The sequence below is a fragment of the Lonchura striata genome, chromosome 21 (assembly GCF_050655825.1).
Source record: "Lonchura striata isolate lonStrDom1 chromosome 21, ASM5065582v1, whole genome shotgun sequence".
Classification (NCBI taxonomy): Eukaryota; Metazoa; Chordata; class Aves; order Passeriformes; family Estrildidae; genus Lonchura; species Lonchura striata.
The window spans coordinates 2608522-2626860 of record NC_140723.1 but is presented as its reverse complement, the minus strand read 5'-3'; the positions used below and the strand labels follow the sequence as shown (position 1 = coordinate 2626860).

Sequence of the window (18339 nt, the reverse complement as noted above, 5' to 3'; positions counted from 1 at the left end):
CCATCAGAAGTTAATCTGATTTTAAACTAAAGATTATTTCTGATTTTTGCAAGTGTAACAGGGAAGGCAGCAGCACTGTGGTTTTTCTAAAGGATGTAGTATTTTTGTGGTGATGGATCATGGAAAAAGCAACAACTTAGGAAGGAAAAGGCGTAGTAAAGTCATGCTTCTGCTGCTTTTATTCCACTCTGCATTAAATCATTATATAGAGCAGTAGGATTTACTCAGAAGAAGGCAGAAGAGGTTGTGTTTCCTTGGAGAGAAAGTGATTATGACCAAAAACACACTTAGAAAAAAATATAGTGTATTTCTGAAATGCAACATTCCATCAGCATCAGGAACAAACAATAAGAAAAACAAATTAGAAAGAGGAGAAGCAGGAGGGAAATAAAAAAGCTTGGTTACCTGAATATATTGAAAGAGATGCAGATTTTCATTCACTTTCTGGGTAAGGTGACATTTGAGTGATACTTGGCCTTAATTCAGTATGTCAGCCTCAGAAGCTATGGTAAATAGTACCATGAAAGTACCCATTGGATGCACTTACCTAGCTGGAGGATAGGAGTTTTTATTTCTCCTGAAGGGCTTTTCTTCTATAAAATTCAAAGATATAGGAAAGAAATCAGCAGTTTTTCAGACGATGCAGTGGGAGGTCTTGACTGAGATTCCCCAGCAGTTCAGTGGTGACATGTGGGAGCAGAAGCCAGCTTGTCTCAGTCCAGGGTCAGGTTGGTGAGGACTTGGTGGAACAATCACAGCTAAATGTCACTTGGAGTTTTCCAGCACTCTGTTGGCTGATAGCTTTTCCATGATCACAGAAATTAAAGACTGAGGAATCTAAGACCTACAGTGGAGGATATTTTCTATTACAGCCCAGATCATTATTTTTTCTTCAAAGCATTCTTTTACTTCTCTGATACTGAACAAATCTTATTCTAAGTTATAAATCAGTGCTAAAATGTTTTATCTTTCAGTGCTGGTCATATGAAATCGAACTAAATCACAGCTGAGTTAAGGCAGGGGGAATGTGCACATGCTCCACCGGGATCAAATCCTCCTTTCACACTTATTGCAATTACGAATTTGTCAGCCACACATTCAAGAGCCCCATCCTAAATGCCAGCAAAGCTCTTCTCTCACCTACAGCCTCTGCCTTAGTCTCTCTCCATGTTCCTTTCCATTGCAGCTTTCAGCCTCTTGCTTTGCTTCCTTCTTTCCCTCTTTCTCATTTCACCTTTTATTTCGTGGCATTCTCTATTTTTAAAACAACCTCTCACTTTCAAGCCAAAAATATCCTGAAAATAAATTGCCCTTTTGTAGTGTCTTACATTAGCTTCCTACATTAACAATATTTCAGTTGTTTTAATCCATATTCCAATATACTTATTGTGAAGATTTTAGAGAATAATTGTGAAATTAGTTTGTTGTGAGTACTGTGTTCACTTGCTGAGCTCACTGAGATTATTTACAGAACAAAGTGTTATTTTGCATGAGTTGGGTGAGAGATCTAGTCCCGAATTAAGCAGAGTGTATGAGGAACCATGAATTTCACTGTTGAATAATGGAAGTGAAGAGGCCTAAGAGATTAGGTCAGCCTCTGAATAAAAACAGCAAAAATATCCAAAGTAATGGAATAACTTAAAAGCAGTTATGAAATTTTTCTACTTCCCTCAGTTATTTAGGGACAGATTCAAAAAGGATATTTTCAGAGGCACACATGGTAGATTTTCAGTGAAAATTAACAGAACAAATTCCAAAGTCATTCTTGCAAATGGAGTCTGACTTCATTATCAAGCACCTTTCAAATTTTTCCCAATCTAATACAGGAAGCCTAAGCTTTATCTATTTTGAGGCCTATTAAAAGAATAAACATTTCTGTGCTTAAGTGTTTAAACTTTCATTAGCTCAGATCTGAAATGTAATAGAGTCATTATTAACAATTCAGTAGAATTTTATGTAGTATATTTTATTTCATGCTGTGACTAAGAGCATTGAAATTTTTCAATACTTTATCCAAGACAAATCATATTTTAAGAAAAAAACCTCCACTCCCCTCTATTCCCTTTTACTTTATTCATGAGATTTTTCTGATTAAAAACTCCAGCTTTAGCACTACTGTTAAACCTAGACCAGCCCACAGATGCAGAAAACCACTCTTGCAGAAATGAGGAATGAGCTCTTTCATTACAAATAAGAAGGAAATTATCTGAGTGTGAAAAGCCAAATCTTCATTATTGATCAACCTTGAAGTGGAAGAAAACCATGGTCATTTAAGATTTAAACTTTTGCTACAAATATGTACATATGAAAAGATGTCTCATGGTATTACAGGAAAGGAAGAGCTGGAATTGTTTGGCAGAGTGCAGTCCTATGTATCAAATCAGGTCAGCAATAAATTGCTGCTTTAAGTAGGAATTCATAGCAGGACCTTCTTGACTTTGGAAGTGTTTGAGCTCGTTGGAAAATCCTTTGAGAAGAGGTGCCTCAATTCAGTTTCAGTTAGGGCTTTTTAGCCTGTGGGTATTGTTAGGTTTGTAGGTCTTGGGAAGACTTTTCCTTTTTTTGTTGTCTTTACATTGTATATGCAACCCAGTATATAACATTGACTGCTGCAAAGGCTGCTGGGAACACGGCTCTGGCGTAAATGTCAATGGTGTCAGCATCAATGGGCTTAAAGAGGGACTTCAGGCCAGTCTTTTTGTCCAGTTTCATTCCCTGCTGCTGTTTTGTTTCTCCAGTTTCTATTTCTATTGTGCCATATGATCCAGGCAGGCTTCTGGGAATTCGGTGCTGCCTGTTGGAAATGGCCAGTTCCTGGCTCACACCAGCTATGGAGAGGGAAAACAGAACAATGGCATTCTTCACATTGATCTGCAAAGGAAAGAGGAGAATAATGGCAATTTATAGGGCAAGGACGGTGTCATTTATCCAAGCTATCCATGGCACCAGCATGGTGAAACACCCCTGGAATCCATATGCGGTGAATGGGATTTAACCCCTGCTTTGGCAGAACTCATGGAAGACTCTGTGCTACCACATAAAATTCTGGTTATGGCTTTACATGTTCTGAATTGCTGAGGCACCAAGGAGAACATTCTCAAAGCCTTTCTTAGGAAGAATTTGTAGTAAAAGGTCATGAAGCAGGATGATTGCTTTGGCAACGTTATTCCCAGTATCACACTTACTGACCTCTGCACTCTGCCTTCTCGCCTTTATCTTGTTCTTCTGCTTTTTCATGTAGTCAGCATTGAAATGTGCAAAGGCATATTCCACCAGTGCAGCAAAGACAAACACGTAGCAGATCCAGAAGTAAACGTCCAGTGCCTTGATGGCAGAGGCTCGTGGGAGTGAGGATCGGGCACTGACCATCAGAGTGGTCATTGTAAGAACAGTGGTGATACCTGCAGGGTAGCATGAGAGAGAAATAGATGCACTACTATACATAAATATATGTATTAATATGAGGCTGAGGATTATTTTCACAGTAAAAGCCCCTTAATACTACGGCTTCTGATTTTCAAAACAGGGAAACTTTAAAGAAACTGCATTTGTATGACTAAGGCAGATTTGAACAAGATATCCTTGGTTTTGTCCTAGATCAGGAGAAACAAAACCCGAAGAATTAACTCTCAAAGACTTTTACATCTGGACTAGCAACACTTAGTCAGACCAACAGACCCACAAGCTCCAGGAACATTTTTTTATCACTATCCCAGGTCCTTCAAATAACTTCTTTCATTTCTTTCACAGTCATTACTGCTTTTAACCCTCCCTAGGTGGTTATTTGCTATTCTTTCCTGAGGCATCTGCTCTGATAACAGGACAAAAATTAAACCAGGAGAGAAATCTTTCAAAGGACCCTCCCTTCTGCAAATGTAAACACAGTGGTCATAAATGCACCCTAACGAGGCTTATCAGAGAGCACAATTCCCACTGGAGCAGTCCCCTCCCCGTGAGCCCCCAAGCCATCTGTTTTACCTAGTGACACCCTGGCAGGCACAGCTGACTGGCTGATCCAGAAGGACACCCACGACATGGCCACCAGCAGGATGGAAGGGACATAAGACTGGATGATGTAAACTCCTCGGTTTCGCCGAAGGTGGAAGTGGAGACTGAGCCTGGGAAACTGACCTGCTGGAAAAGAGAGCAGGCAGAAGAGATTCAGTTAGATTGATGTTAAAAATGACATTTCCTGTAATAGACAGAGCTACACTCTTTAGCATCTTCTGCACAAGGGTCACAAAAAGCTTTTCTGAATGCTGATCTATTGATGCTTCATAAACCCTGCACGAGGTACTGCAGCTTTCATCAGCTAAGAATAGGTCAAATGATTTGTCTCAGGTCATATCAATGCCAGATCTGAAAATAAAATCATGAGTCTTCTCAAATAACAGTATTGCTTCAAAATGTGTACTGTCTTATCATCTGCTGTAGAAAGTCCTCCAGATACTAAATTTAGATTTTTTAAAAGGCCAAGTTAATTTCAAACTCAAAAAAGAGCTTAGAGGAGATGTGCAGCATAAATGAGAATCTGAATACATGAAAGAGGATGAAAAATCAGCAGGAAAGAAATGACTCCAATCTTGTACAAACATTGCAGTAAGCCCGGTGATAGACATACACACCACTGACTTCTACGGGGTAGAATTAGACTGATCTGACTGTACGTCATAAGCTCCACAACATCAGGCCTAATGGAAATTTTTCTTGATCTGAAGTTGCAAATTAGGTCAAGAAAATGTGAGCTATACCTCAAGTGCTTTTTATCAAGTGCTGTCTGGCCATTCCACGCAGTATTTTGTCAAGCAGAGAGAGCTAAAGGATAGAACATGCTACGGTGCCTACTTAGAGGCTCAGCAAAGAATGGCACTTCTTACAAGTGGAAGATGAAGGAAACTCTTATCAGAAACCTGGCAAGTTCTTAAATTAGTTACTTAAGAAGAAGGATTTTCTATTATAGATAGAAGAGTTTTCTCTCTGCGGGAAAAAGTCAAATACTATCCCTGAATTGAAGAAAGATTCTGTTACCAGATTTGAAGTTCATAATTTCTGTTGTGAACTGGTAATTGGTAATTGTGAATTGAGCAAGCTGCAGCTTATCCAGCCCATGGATCTCCTCCTGGTTTTCTGACCAGTGGTAGACAATGTCCTCTGAAGAGTAGCCATCTGCCAAAAGAAAGCTGAATAAACACAAAGTTCAAGGGAGAGATGCAGAGCTTAGAGAATTCATGGTAGAAGTTCTCTAATTTCTCTGCTATGTTGATTTCCACCAGACACATTGCAAACATGCTGAGATTCAATCTGGGTAATTCCCTCTGCTTTGGAGAGGTGCAGGGCACCAGGGCCGTAGCAGAAAGGGGGGATATGAATGATAGGATTTATGGACTATGCAAACCCACAGGAAATCAATCTTTTCTAGCTTTGCTGTTCATTGACAACTTGCCACTAAAGCATCCATTTGTTTAAAGAGACTTTATTTCTGTTTGTTTCACTGAAATGAAAACCCTCAAATTCAATTAAAACCTTCAATCCCCACCTAAACTCCCTGCAGAACTCACTAGGAGAGGGAATGAATTGCTGGGGCACTGTCTGCTGCCTCTGCATTTGGTGATTATGTAAGTAAAACTGTAGATTGCTATTTTTGACAGGATAAGATGGTATTGTGGTTAACAGCCTAGAAAACAAAGTCAGTGACAAAAAAGAAAACGAGAAACTTGCATCAACAGGCCAAGGGACCTGCTCAGGATCTGCTATTCCCAGATCTCTGCAACCCTCAGGACCTGGAGGCTCCTTGATCTAAAAATCAGATTCATTTTCCCTGACTGGGTGGTCCCTGCTTGTGTCAGTGGTGATTTTCATTCAGAAGTATTAATGTTCATGGGAATTACATGCTGATCATAGATTAAATACAAGTTGGATAAAATATAAATCCATTCTTCACCCTCCTTTGTGAGTATTAAGCCCATCCATGCAGTATTCTGATAGATTTCTGTGTAACAGATACACGAATGCCAAGGCAAGTTAAAGAGCTATGTGAAGGTTAGTCACAATGGCATTCATTAAAAGCAGGGAATTCTTTCTTTTTCCTATTTTCTCATAAATTAAAAATAGCACATCTCATTTTGCCTGTGGGCTTTTCTACTTGTTCTCACTGGATTTGAAACAAATCTCAGTAATGCCAGTGACTGTCACAACTGCACAGGGTTTCACATGAAGCACAAAGTTCCAGACATTTTTCAGCAGGACTGTACATTGTTCATCATCCCTAAATCAAATCCTAGAGATTTGGATTGGACTGGGGTTGAACTGGTATTGAAAAGTCCAACAGTCTAATGCTCAACACAGGGAATGAAGAGATTTCTGCTCACTCTAAACCCCAAGGCACCCCTTACATTCCACTGACTAAAGCAGAATCATCCCAGTCAAGTGCAGCTATCTCAGTATCTTGTATGCAGGCTTTACACAAAACACAGAGGCACTCAACCCTTACAGCTCTCCAAATCCAACATGCATTCCTGCTCATCCATTGGGTACTTGGAAAGGTCCATGTCACAGGCCACTGTTGAGGTAATCCTGTTTGGAGCAACATGAACACCAGTTACATACATTCAGACAAAGCCTTTTCCTCAGAACTCAAAAGACTGAGTGGAGAACTTTGAAACCTTAATACTAACAAAGGAAACTGCTTTCAAAGTCCTGCTGGCTGCTGCCTGAGTCTGTGGGAAACCCAGAGGCTGAGGGAATTGAAAAAAGGTCAAATGACTCGTCTAACGTCAGAGGATCCTGCAGCTACTGACAATAATAAAAAGGAATTTTCTGATTCAAACTCCTCCCTTTCACTGTCCCCAAGATCACTACAAATACCTTAAGGGGGACTTTGGATTACACTTTCAAAGGTGCACATTCATTATTTTTCAGAACATTACACAATTAACTGTCAGTATAGTTACTGAGTTCCAGCCACAGCCCTCTTCCAAAGTGAGAAATGCTGTTTTGTCTGTGTGAAAGATAGGGAGGCTGAGCCTTAATCAGGCTCACAGTTCCCTTGGAAAATAGTGAGAGAGTGGAGAACAGAATCTTTTCTCTGTATTCAGCACCTCCTTGCCTAGTGACAAAAGCCATGAGAGGCTTCTCTCCCATTGAGGGCATTCTGGACATGATCAGTGACTGTGCAGTGCAAAATGTGTTAGTGCTGCCAAAGAGACCTTCCTGACTTCTCATAAAGAAAAGGATAGGGGGATAGGAGCTTTTCTTCAATCTTTAACTAGTAACTATTTCAGGAAATCCTCCTAAGAATGCTGAGTGATTATAGAACGTTCAAAAAGCTAACACACAACAGAGAACACTTGTACTGTTTGTCACTCACCTGATGCTGTATAAAATGACTCCATCTGGCTGGAGCCTGATAAGTTTGTTTTCCACAGTCACATCATGGAACCAGGCAGACTTGGCATTGACTATGAAAGTATCTGGCAACCAGAGCTTGTCCACAAACCTGCTGTCCAAGCCCAGAGTTTCGTTGGTGTGGTTGTAAGACAGACGATCGTCTCTCCAGCTCTGGTGCAAAAATACTGTCATGGTGTATTCCTGTGACAAGAGAAATCCTAATTAAGAAGTGATGCTGACAATGATCATGTCTTGGAACGTAGCCAAAAAATCAACGTCTTAGCCTAGAAATATATTATTTGCTTTCAATGCAAATACATATTTTTATACTTAGTCAGCCAGGGAGCTGCCCAGGCATTTGTATTTTGGTCATATGCTCCTACTATGGATAAGCACAAGATGTAAAAAAAGTGATTCAATATCAATGTTATGCACAACACATTGCAAGAGTTGCATAGGTCTTGACGAAGAAAATCAGTTTACACAGCTCAACAAATACAGCTTCTGGTTTTGAAGCTTCATTTTTTTAAAGCAAAACTAAAATATCTGATACTGTACCATGTTCACTTCTGAGATGTGGTCAATGCTGGCTACTTCGATTGCCAGAGCAACATTAACGGGAGGACCTGAGAAAAAACGTTTTAATTGGGTGATTTATATCATCATAGTACCCACAAAAGTATCAATGACCCCAGACTGTTAATTCTTTATTCAGTTCACTGAAGTGCTTTCCATTATAAAGTACATTCTTAGAGCAAGAGTTTTAAATCTTTTACCATTTGTGTCCTCAATTTCCAACAGCACATCTCACTTGAGTGATAAGAGACACAAGATAAAATCACAACAGAAAAATCATAGACTCCTTTCTGGAAATCACATTATCAAGTTTAAGACAGTATGACTTCAAGCAGATGCAGAAATTATCACCATTTAATGAAATACAAAATTCCTTCAACTTAGATGTCAACAATTTAAGAACTGTATCAGAAGCCTGTGTTGCTGTTGAGCAGTCTGTCTCTTGTCAAAATCAAGCAAAATGTTGATTGTTATTTTTTTCCAGCATCCAAGTAAAAGATAGTCACAACTTTTTAATTATTTAAAGTATGAATTTCACATAAACATCAGAAGGATTGTAAGAACCAAAGATACATTATTCACTCTCCAAGTCTCACCTCCAATCCCAGGCCTGAAATTTCGTGCGTACCCTTTCATCAAATCATCCAGGTTGGGCAACCAGGAGATTTCAATGTTGGAACCTATGTAATCTCCGATGTCACTCATAGCTCTGGGTAAAGAGAATAAGTATCTTAAAATTTCCCATGTTTACAAACAGAAGAATGACAGCAAATGGAAGTTATTGACTTATTTTACACCAGAGACCACCTACAGTAGAATCAGCTATACTGGAGATTTTTATAGGTAGGAAAATCATTTCACTATTTCTGTTTAAATCAAAACAAATTTCAGGCAATACTGTGGCATCTTTAAGTACAAGCACATACTTTTTAAAGTTTCTTTCTTTCTAAAAAAAGTAGGGAGAATAGATTTAGAAACAGAAAAAGCATGAGGGAAACGAAGATACTTTGTATACTGCCTAAAATGCATCTGTGAACCCTGAAATGCAGCTGTGACAGCTTCTTACTATGAAACAGCTGAGATCAAGAAGGCTGGTGCATTGTCAAATGTGACAGGAAAACAGGAAAAACTGCACATCTGGAATTTGGATAGCAAGCAGCAGGTTTTGGTTGGGAGAAGATGTGTTGCTGTGGGATTTGTGCTCATGGCACAGCCCCTCCCAGCAATCAGGCTCCCTCTCTCAGGTGCCTCTTCTTGCCAGGCCAGTGATGCTCCTTGAAGACTTCAGCCCAGGGTCTGGTTGCCATTTGCCAGCCCCTCAGTCCTGGCACAAGTAATGATGTGGATATTTCACCATCTCTTACAAACAAAGGCAAGGTTGTGTTGTCTTCATTATCTGTTAAACCTGGCAGGCTCCAGTTGAAGATCTGTGCCTGCTCACTTCTTTCCTCTCACTGCACTGTGAGTGACAGGGCAGGAAGAGATAAATGAGGGGCTGGGACCATGTCTGACACCACCCTTTGCAAAAAGAAGACTTGCCAGTGGTTTGAGAAGGGCCTGTGACTGAATGCAAGTACTGGATCAAAGCTGCCTAAGCACTGGTTTAGCATCTTCCACTGAGCCCAGCTATAAATGTGCCATTTGAGAGGTACCTATGACTTGTAACATAATAGAAATGGTTGAATATCCATGGAAGGCTGCAAACACATTCTGTCTTGGTACTTACATAACTTTCTTAGAGTGTTCATGTGACATTGACCCACATAAAGCACATGGTTTTTCTCTCCAAAATATGCCAGCCTGGGCATTCAGCTCAGCATGAGCAGTTATTGCCAGCACAGGAACAGAGTATTCTGCAATAACCAACTCTTCTCACAGGAGACTGGAAGAAAAACCTTTGATTGTCCTGGTCTTAAAATTCTTGTCTGGACTCTATATAAGGAAGGAGTTCTGGGATTACAATGTGTAAATGTAAGTTTTGAGCAGCACAGACACTGAAGTCTTCCATTAGCAGAGCTGTCAAAGCTTCTGCAACCTCCCAGCACAGGGACACTGCTCCAAGTGCAACTTCGTTAGTTCCCAGCAAAATGTGATGTTAAACTGCATTTATAAGATTTCCTTGCCATGAGCACACTGTTGTATGTTCATCTCAAATTACTATCCCAGCTATTTCTCAGGTCACTCTGTCTCTTCTGAGGAAGTATCTTGGAACACTCCAAGATGTGTTTTCAGCTACATAAATTGGAATAACATAATTGATTTAGACAAGGGCTTTGAAGATTTATAACAGATGTCGACAGAGGTTTTTTCTTCTTTATTGGGTCTCATCAGCTATAACAACACTTCTTTCTATCAGACTGCTGGTCTTTCAGTCATCCAACCATCATAATTTACTTCAATGAAATGATAACTTTATAATAAGTTTGTTTAAAAACATACTTATTTGCAATTCACAAGTCCCAGACATAGATATGGAAAGGTGTTTCTAATCAGTAAAATGCCAGAGGTCCTTTTATATGTAAAGAATGGTACTCTATCTCTTTTCCTAATTAAATAGCTACAATACACTTGAATGAATAGATCTGCTGAAAATCTCTTTGACTTCTCAATAGAAGGTGATGCTTTTCATCCTCTGTTGCTAAAGCAGCAAGCAAGTTCAGTAAAATGTTTTGAAAACAGAATTCAAGTCAGAAGGTGACAGCACTGTAGTGATGTATCCCATGTGCTGATCATGTTTTGACAAAGCACTTGGAGTTCAGCTGTTCTGTGTCAGGATTCTATTTTAATGGCATTAAGGAAAGCCGTGGAGCTCAAAGGAAGTTAAAATGATGAGAGTTGGGTTAAAGAATGAGAGCTATAGCCTGCCATGTGTTTTAAGCAGATTACAATCTAGAGGGAGTTTTACTTAAATATCCATGACACAATTAAAATAAATCTTGTTTCTATTATTAATAAAGCCTTAGGGTCAGATCATCAGTGTAACAAATATGCCGGAGTTAGTAGAGCTATATGCACTTAATACCAGGGGGGTTATTAAAATAATTCAGCTGAAATAATTTTATGGCTTGTGGCATGTGGTGAAAACTCCTTTGAGTCATTCCTCTAGACGTCTACACATCACATCCAGTGCTTTAAAGTTACAAGAAGAATGGTGGGAGAATTTCCTTCATCCTTGATAAGCAGTTGGGATTATATATGGCCTAAAATATTATTCATTATTGTACCTGAAAAAGGAAGACCAGCATAGAAAAGTTGCATTGGAAGGGATTAACTTTTCATAGTGTAAGCAGTAAGGATGAAAAGAAAGGCAACTATTATTAGTTGATTCAGCAACTTCACTTCCCAGTGTAAGCTGCTGTAAAGCTTATTTCAGTAAGAGAAAGGACTCTGTAAAATCAAGATATCGATTTGCCAAATCCAAGGAGTAAAAGAGCTCCTGAAAATTTCTCTTCAGTTTGCACCAAGCCAGTGTGGAGGTCCTCACTGGCTGAATGGCAACAATCCTGGGGACTTCTATCCCTCTGGAAGTCACTCCCAAAGGTAAAGCTGAAGAAGATGATCCACACTCTGACTCTGTACAATTCATTTCAAGCAGGTATTTTTGAGAATATATTTGCATCTGTCCATACCTGGAGCATTGGGAGAACTTCAGCTGAGCTCATTGAAAATAGATACTGCTGTCTAAACCATGAAATCAATAGTGAGTTCTCCTGCATAGACAAAGGGAAAGGAAATCCCCATTGACAAACTGCACAAACCTGTGGAGTTGCCCTCTCCCTAATATTGACACAGGTTAGGGAAAGCAATTCCAAGCAATGAATGTCACATGACAGAGCAAAGAAATGTCTCTTTCAGAGCTATGCACTAGCAGTTCCAGAATGAAAAGTACACATATCCCAAAATCCTCCCTATCCAAGCTGACACTTCCCTCCCAGCTGCTGCAGGACCAGGACATCCTACTAATGTGGAGTGATCTGGGGGAGAAACATCAAACAACTTGGACAGCACATCTTTAAAGGGCTTGTCAGAAAAGTGAGGCATTAGCCTGTCTTTGCTCCCTTCCAGAACACTGCTTGAAAACACTTGCTAAGAAGTTTATCAATATTACTAGAAACTATCTGGTATTTAAATCACACCAAAGTGAGAGGCAATCTGTAAGTTCCATGTGAATGAGAGCACAACAGCGGCTGAGCAAGGGATATTATTAGCAATTTCATTTTTGCCCTGCAATGCCAAAATCTCCAGGATCAGTGCAAAAAAGCTCAGAATCTTTAAGTCAGTGGCCAGTGGGACACTGATTTGAGGCTACACTGGTCAGGAGAGCGCACTGATCTTCTGAAAAATTCACAGAGCAGCAAGGTGATGAAAATCATCTTCTGCTTCTTCTTTAGATCTGCTAACCTGATTCTCTTGGGGATGGTAACGTTGTTGTTATATGAATCTTTTAACCTGGTGGATGGAAGAAACAGTTTGACTGGAGGACTGCGATCAGTATATTTCATTTTGATAAGCATTTGGGACAGATGTCCCAGATGTCATCACCACTGAAGAAAACTTTTTCTTGGGAAAAAGACAGGGAATATCCTGCAAGGTCAGTGAACAATCTGACCTCTGCCAAACTCCAGGATTATCCAGAGCAGTATGTATATCCTTCCCATCTGCCATTCCTGACTCTAAGGGAAGCTCACTGTAAATATGTTTTGTATTTTGAAATGTAATTGAAAAAGCATTAGGCTTAATTCATGGCAACCTTTAGAACATCAAAGCCTCTCTGGCAGTTTTAAGCTACAGAAAATGGACCACTCTTTGCATACATTCACGTGTTAAAGCTGCTCTGTTTCCACGAATAGAAGTAAAAGGCTTAGGGAGAAACACAGCAGAATGACAATTAAATGCAGGAGTATAAAAGTCACTGCACAGAGCCGAAACTTAAATATTAAATATACACCTATTCTAATTAGAGAATTCAAATCTCTTGCAGTGAGAAATTACAAAGCACAGGCATGTACCCCAAAACTCCTTTCAGAAGTGCTCTTTCCCCACTTAAATGAAGAAATATTTCCCCAAACATCTTTCTGCAGATGATCTCATTCACTGTGGCACATTTATTTTTGCAGCATCCATAGCACCTCAAACCCTGATAAAATAGTGGAAGCCACAGTCTTTGTCCTGAAGACCTTTCAATCATTTGAATGCCAAATTCCTTGCCAGTAATCACTGTCTTGAGCAGACCAAAACCCACTATTTAAAAAAAAATATTTACCTGACAAAAATGTGCTGACTTAGCTTGAATTTGGCTCATTCACTTCAGATGAATAACACACATGACAGAGAAATTGCTTTACACACAGCTGAAGCACCCCAGAAGGGTATTCAGAAATGCTCTGAGGAAGCAGCCTGCATACATCCCCCACTTCCCCCCTCTGACAAACCATAACATTATTTTCACTGCTTTTGGGAAGTCTTTTGTCTCTTTTGTCTTACTGGTGAATTTCAAAATCACCAAAACATTCTTCCTTTTTGGAATATGGGGTTTTTTTTCAATATACAGTGCACAGAACTCAGGAGCAGAGAATTTAAGGGTATTGGATGGCCTCTATCATCAAAATTCTGAATCACACTGCATTTAGAAAACAAAATCAGGGATTTAAGATGAAGCCATTGGCAGTTTTGCCCATTAATATGCTGCTATTCATAAAAGCATCTCAAACATCTCGTACCAAAAATATTTTTACTAATGCAAGGATAAAATTTCATTTTAGTTCTGTTCAACTGATCCAAAGTACACATGCAAGCAAGGCTACTCCCTTTTTACAAGATTAAACTTGTCCTGCCATAGCCACTCTAAATCCTGAATCCAAACAGAGAAGCTCTCCTTGACCATGGAATGTCTCACACTTTGAAATATTTGGAAGACTACAATCTGAACAATTGGAATTTAAGAAGTTAGAATTTCCCTTGCCTGAGTCTGCCACGAGTGGATGTATTCCTACCAAACAATTCATCACTATTGTGTAACTGAAGAAAGGAAGTCAATTAGGGAATTAATAATAAAATAAATAACGTATCCAACAAACACATATCCTGGCAGTTGCTGTGCCTAGGAGCAAACCTTGGAGACAGAGGCAGAGAAGACTGACTTTCCTCAAAATTCTCTCTTTTTTTGGTCTTACATACTCAAACATCACTTTTCAACCCCCAGCTTCAATGGTAGCCCAGTTGCAGAGGGAGAAACAGGATCATTGAAATGATGGGCAAGATCTTGGTGTCCTTAGGTAATAAGCAGTATTTCCTCTGCCTTCCCTGTAACACTGGATTGCTTCAGAGTCTGAGGATGTCAGGATCTGACCCTGGATAACAGATTCAAGGTCACAGGATAAATCATTCTGTCAATCCTGACTAAGTGCAGTTGACTTGACACTTTCTCTGAGCAAGATTTTTTTCTTTGCCAGTGAAAAAAATCAGATCTCCCTGATTAATTCCAAAACGTGGAACAATGTTGTTTTACTATAGTTCCCACTTTGCCTCTTCCACTCCTCTGAAGCTATTAAGGATGTCTATGAAGCAGAAGACATAGGACCCCCTTTAATGCCACAACCACCCCTGCTCTGGGGGGTGTAGGCATGTTTTTACATGCAGCAAGTTCTTTTTTACTCCCCCCTCTATTTTCATTGCGTAATCATGGCAAGCTTTCTCCACATCCAGCCTCCAGATCTGGAGAGAATAAGAATATACCGAGACCGTCGCTGGTTGCCTAGCTAACACCTTCGGAGGGAATGTGACTGAGAGCTGCAAATATACATCTTTCTTTAAAATTTATTATTTTAAAAAATGGTTTGCATTCTCTATTTTTTTTTCCCCCTAAGATCTCTGACAGTCTTTTCCTGCTAACCTAAGTTCAGGAGACTTAATGAACTCATTAGAAAGGGATGGTTGTATTTTGGGGTTTTAATGGCACATATGGAGGCCCTGAGCAAAGCTATTCAGCTCATACCCCACTGGTTGTGCTGGGGTTTATGGAAGAGTTTTCATGTTCAAGCAGGCCCCTACCGAGCTGCTGGAGGGGCTGAGGCTGATCTGGGATATTGCAGAGCCTTACAAAAAGTGATTGTCCCCAGTTTAGAGTAAGTGCCCTCAGGAAAAAGCTTCTAGGAGCATGGTGTTAAAAACACAGCCCTTGACTAAGCCAAGAAACTGCTGCTCAACTGGCAGAAGTGCATTTTCAGCTAGGGAATGAAGAAAGAAAAAACTGAAACAGATGAGGCACATTAAGGAAACTCTTCAGTCAAGGGCCCTTTTTCTCCTGAACACTCACTCAAAGCAGTCATGGCCCGTAAGTGCAGAAAGCATCCCTGGGCAAAAGTGGGAGCCAGCCAGAGCTGGCATCACTCACTCCAGCTACCCCGAGAGAACGGCTGCCTGAGGCCAGTCTAAGAAAGAATGATAAGATGTTTTCTTACCTGATACACCTGTGCTGTTGGGTGCACAGTAGAACCAAGGCAGGAAAAACCCAGGTAAGAAATTCCATTTTACTCCCATTTATTAGACAGCAGCGACCAAAACCCAGGTTCCCCGGCTCTCCTGGCAGCTCCAAAGCTCCAGTGGCTTTGCCATTCTTGCCTGCTGCGCTAAGTTGAGGCTGAGTTTAAAGCGATGGATGGTTGCTCAGCAGCAGCAGCCCCCACAATCTCCACAGTGCCCGGGAGCCATGCAGGCAGCCCGGCACGGGAGCAGGGAGCAGGGCAGCTCTCCTCTCCTCTCCTCTCTTCTCCTTCCCTCTCCTCTCCTCTGCGGGTGGCTCAGTCCCGCCCGGCTCCGCTGCCCTGCTCCCGCATCCCTCCCCTGCCGCGGGCTCTTCCTCCGGCCGCTCTGCCCGCCTGCGAGGCTGCTTGCCGAAAATAACCTCCAAAAGGATAGATTAATCCCACGGAGCGGGGTGGGAGCAACTCAAAGTGCTCCGGAGCCACTAATGTCCTGCGCGCATCGTGCCGGGGAGGAGCTGCAGCCCGAGGCCAGGGCAGGGGCGGCCGGTCGCGGGGCGCTCGGGGGCGCGGAGCCGCTGTGCCCGCTCCGCACGGGGCATGTGAACCGCAGGCACCGCCGCCGCCGCCGCCCCCCGCCGCCCCCCCGAGCTCCCGGCAAATCCCGGCGGCGCCCGGGCACCGCAGCTGCAGCCCGGCTCCCGGCATCGCTCCGAGCGCGCCGGCGATGGGAAATGCGCGCCGTGGCCAGGGAGATGCCGCCTCTCCGCTGCCTGCGCGCTGTCCCGACCCGGCGGTGCCACCGAGAGGGGCAGAGCCCGCAACACAAACTTCTGCCTCGCCGCTCTCGGGCTCCTGAGGGGCTTCTCTACAGTGGAACGCGCGGAGCAGTTCACTGCTCCATCCCGGGCTGCTCGGGCTGCCATCGTCCAGCTTCCACCTCTTGTGCCTCGCGAACTCCCGGGACCTCCGCCGGCTCCCGGACACCGCGGCTCCCGGGGACCCGGCCACGGGGCTCCTCGGGACCTCGGGCTCATCCTGACTTGCAGGTCAAACTCGGTTTTCTCCTCCATATTCGCTCTTTCCTTCTCTCCTCCTCCGCCTCCTCGGCTTTTTGGTGCTGTTCAATCTCGAATGACAATTTTAAAACCAACCCACAAAGGAAACAGTGCGAAGGAGACATTTTAAAGAAATTATATCATAAAACAAAAATGATTGTGCAGGTACTTTAAGCTAATGAAAGGAGGCAGCTGGGGTAAAGTGTTGGATTCATCTTTTTGTCTTCTTAGTTCTGTATTTTTATTTAGTACCAACATTTCAAATGGCTACTGAGAGGTGGTGGGTGAGGGGAATAACAGTTCCATGAAATCCAGGGGAACAGATGTACACAACACACACACAAATGTAATACAACAAATACAGGCATGTCATAAACCTGTGATAATAACGTAAGAGGTGATCTTCTTTCTGATCTTTTCCTCCCTCTGCCCACCTCAATGGCAATCCTGCAGCTAACATCCAAAAAGGAGGAAAAGATACAAATTTTAACTCAAGGAGTCAGATTATTGCATGAATTCCTTTTTTTTCTTTTATGAGGTAAACTGAAAGATTTTTAATGGAATTTATCTGGTGACACACAGAACAGAATGACTTTGTGTCTCCATAGAACACATTCTCACCTTTTGGGATATTTTCAGTTGACATTTTTTTCATATTTTTCCTACTCATAAGGCTGATGGTGCTTTGGGCTACATATCTATGCTGAGAATTCCTCAGTGTTTTTCTCCTCTGGCTGGAGAGCTGTCACCTAATTTACTAGTAAAAAAGAACAGTTTTCTATATCTTCATCATATATCTGGAAAAATAACCAAAAGCCCAGAGAGGCACTTTGTACATCTGGATTGTGTCTTAGTGGATTTTATGTGTGGATAGCACGTGTAAATGTGTGATGTGTGCATTTGTGTGTTGATATAAGCACACCATGTTCTGAAAGGACAGACCTTGCTACAAAAGTGACCATTAACACAAGTAAAAATGCAATGGCAATCCTAAAAGACATGTTAAAGTTCTCTCAGATAAATAAACTGCATTTTATCTACAAGGGCCTTGATTATATCTGCATATTATAAAGCAGAAGGACAAATGTTTGGTCATTTAGCCTTGGATTTAGTTGGTTTTACATACAATACATACTTAAAATAGACTGGTACATACATATACATATATAAACTACCCACTCAAAGTAAGTAACTCATATTGCCAAAGGGAAGAGAGGAGATAAAATAATAAAAATCAACAATACATTTAATTTGCTACATTTCTAGCTAAATATCCCAAACTCATTACAGTCAATGACAGATTAAAATTGCTAAAACATAGATTAAGAAACTATTAAAATTGCCATTAAAACATCAAAACAAAACAAAATAAATAAGCTCTGCAAATCTTTCTCATCTAATCCTCTTGAAAATAATTAAAGCTTTCCTTTAGCTTTAGCTACTGGCTGGGAACTGTCAAATAGTCTTAAAAAGATGGCCCATGATACTCAGTGTTTCCTAAGCCTTTTTTTCTCTCTAACATCTGGACAATTTTACAATGACATTTAATCATGAATATTTATTAAATCATTAATTGTTATTACTACTATATCAACAATTACTAATTCTTGAAGTATCCACCTTACTCAAGCACTAATAAAAGTCATAACTTTGATGTATATTTGACTACATTGAAGCCAAAAACCCACATTTCAGTATATGACAAGTATTTTTCTTCTGGAACATATAACAGGTATGAATATCCCCTGATCACAGTCATCATACTTCTGTAACTGCCACCATACAATCATTTATTGGATAGTGTAATTTGATGGGATTGAGGAGAAGCATGCTCAGTG

At 41.0% G+C, this 18339-nt stretch overlaps 1 protein-coding gene across 2 annotated transcripts; it reads right to left on the bottom strand.

The window, feature by feature from the left end:
* Nucleotides 1-1945: 1945 nt before the first annotated feature.
* Nucleotides 1946-17843, bottom strand: GABRD (gamma-aminobutyric acid type A receptor subunit delta). Of its 2 annotated transcripts, none has more exons than XM_021529864.4 (9): nt 15423-17843; nt 8559-8671; nt 7945-8012; nt 7367-7587; nt 6491-6573; nt 5029-5166; nt 3979-4134; nt 3190-3401; nt 1946-2871 (listed from the first exon to the last, which is right to left on the bottom strand). In XM_021529864.4, the coding sequence occupies exons 1-9, from the start codon at nt 15488-15490 to the stop codon at nt 2572-2574; spliced, it is 1359 nt and encodes a 452-aa protein (XP_021385539.1). In that variant the 5' UTR covers nt 15491-17843; the 3' UTR covers nt 1946-2571. The 2 variants fall into 2 exon arrangements, with proteins under 2 accessions (XP_021385539.1, XP_021385540.1); XM_021529865.4 differs by having other exon boundaries at nt 3979-4131.
* Nucleotides 17844-18339: the final 496 nt, after the last annotated feature.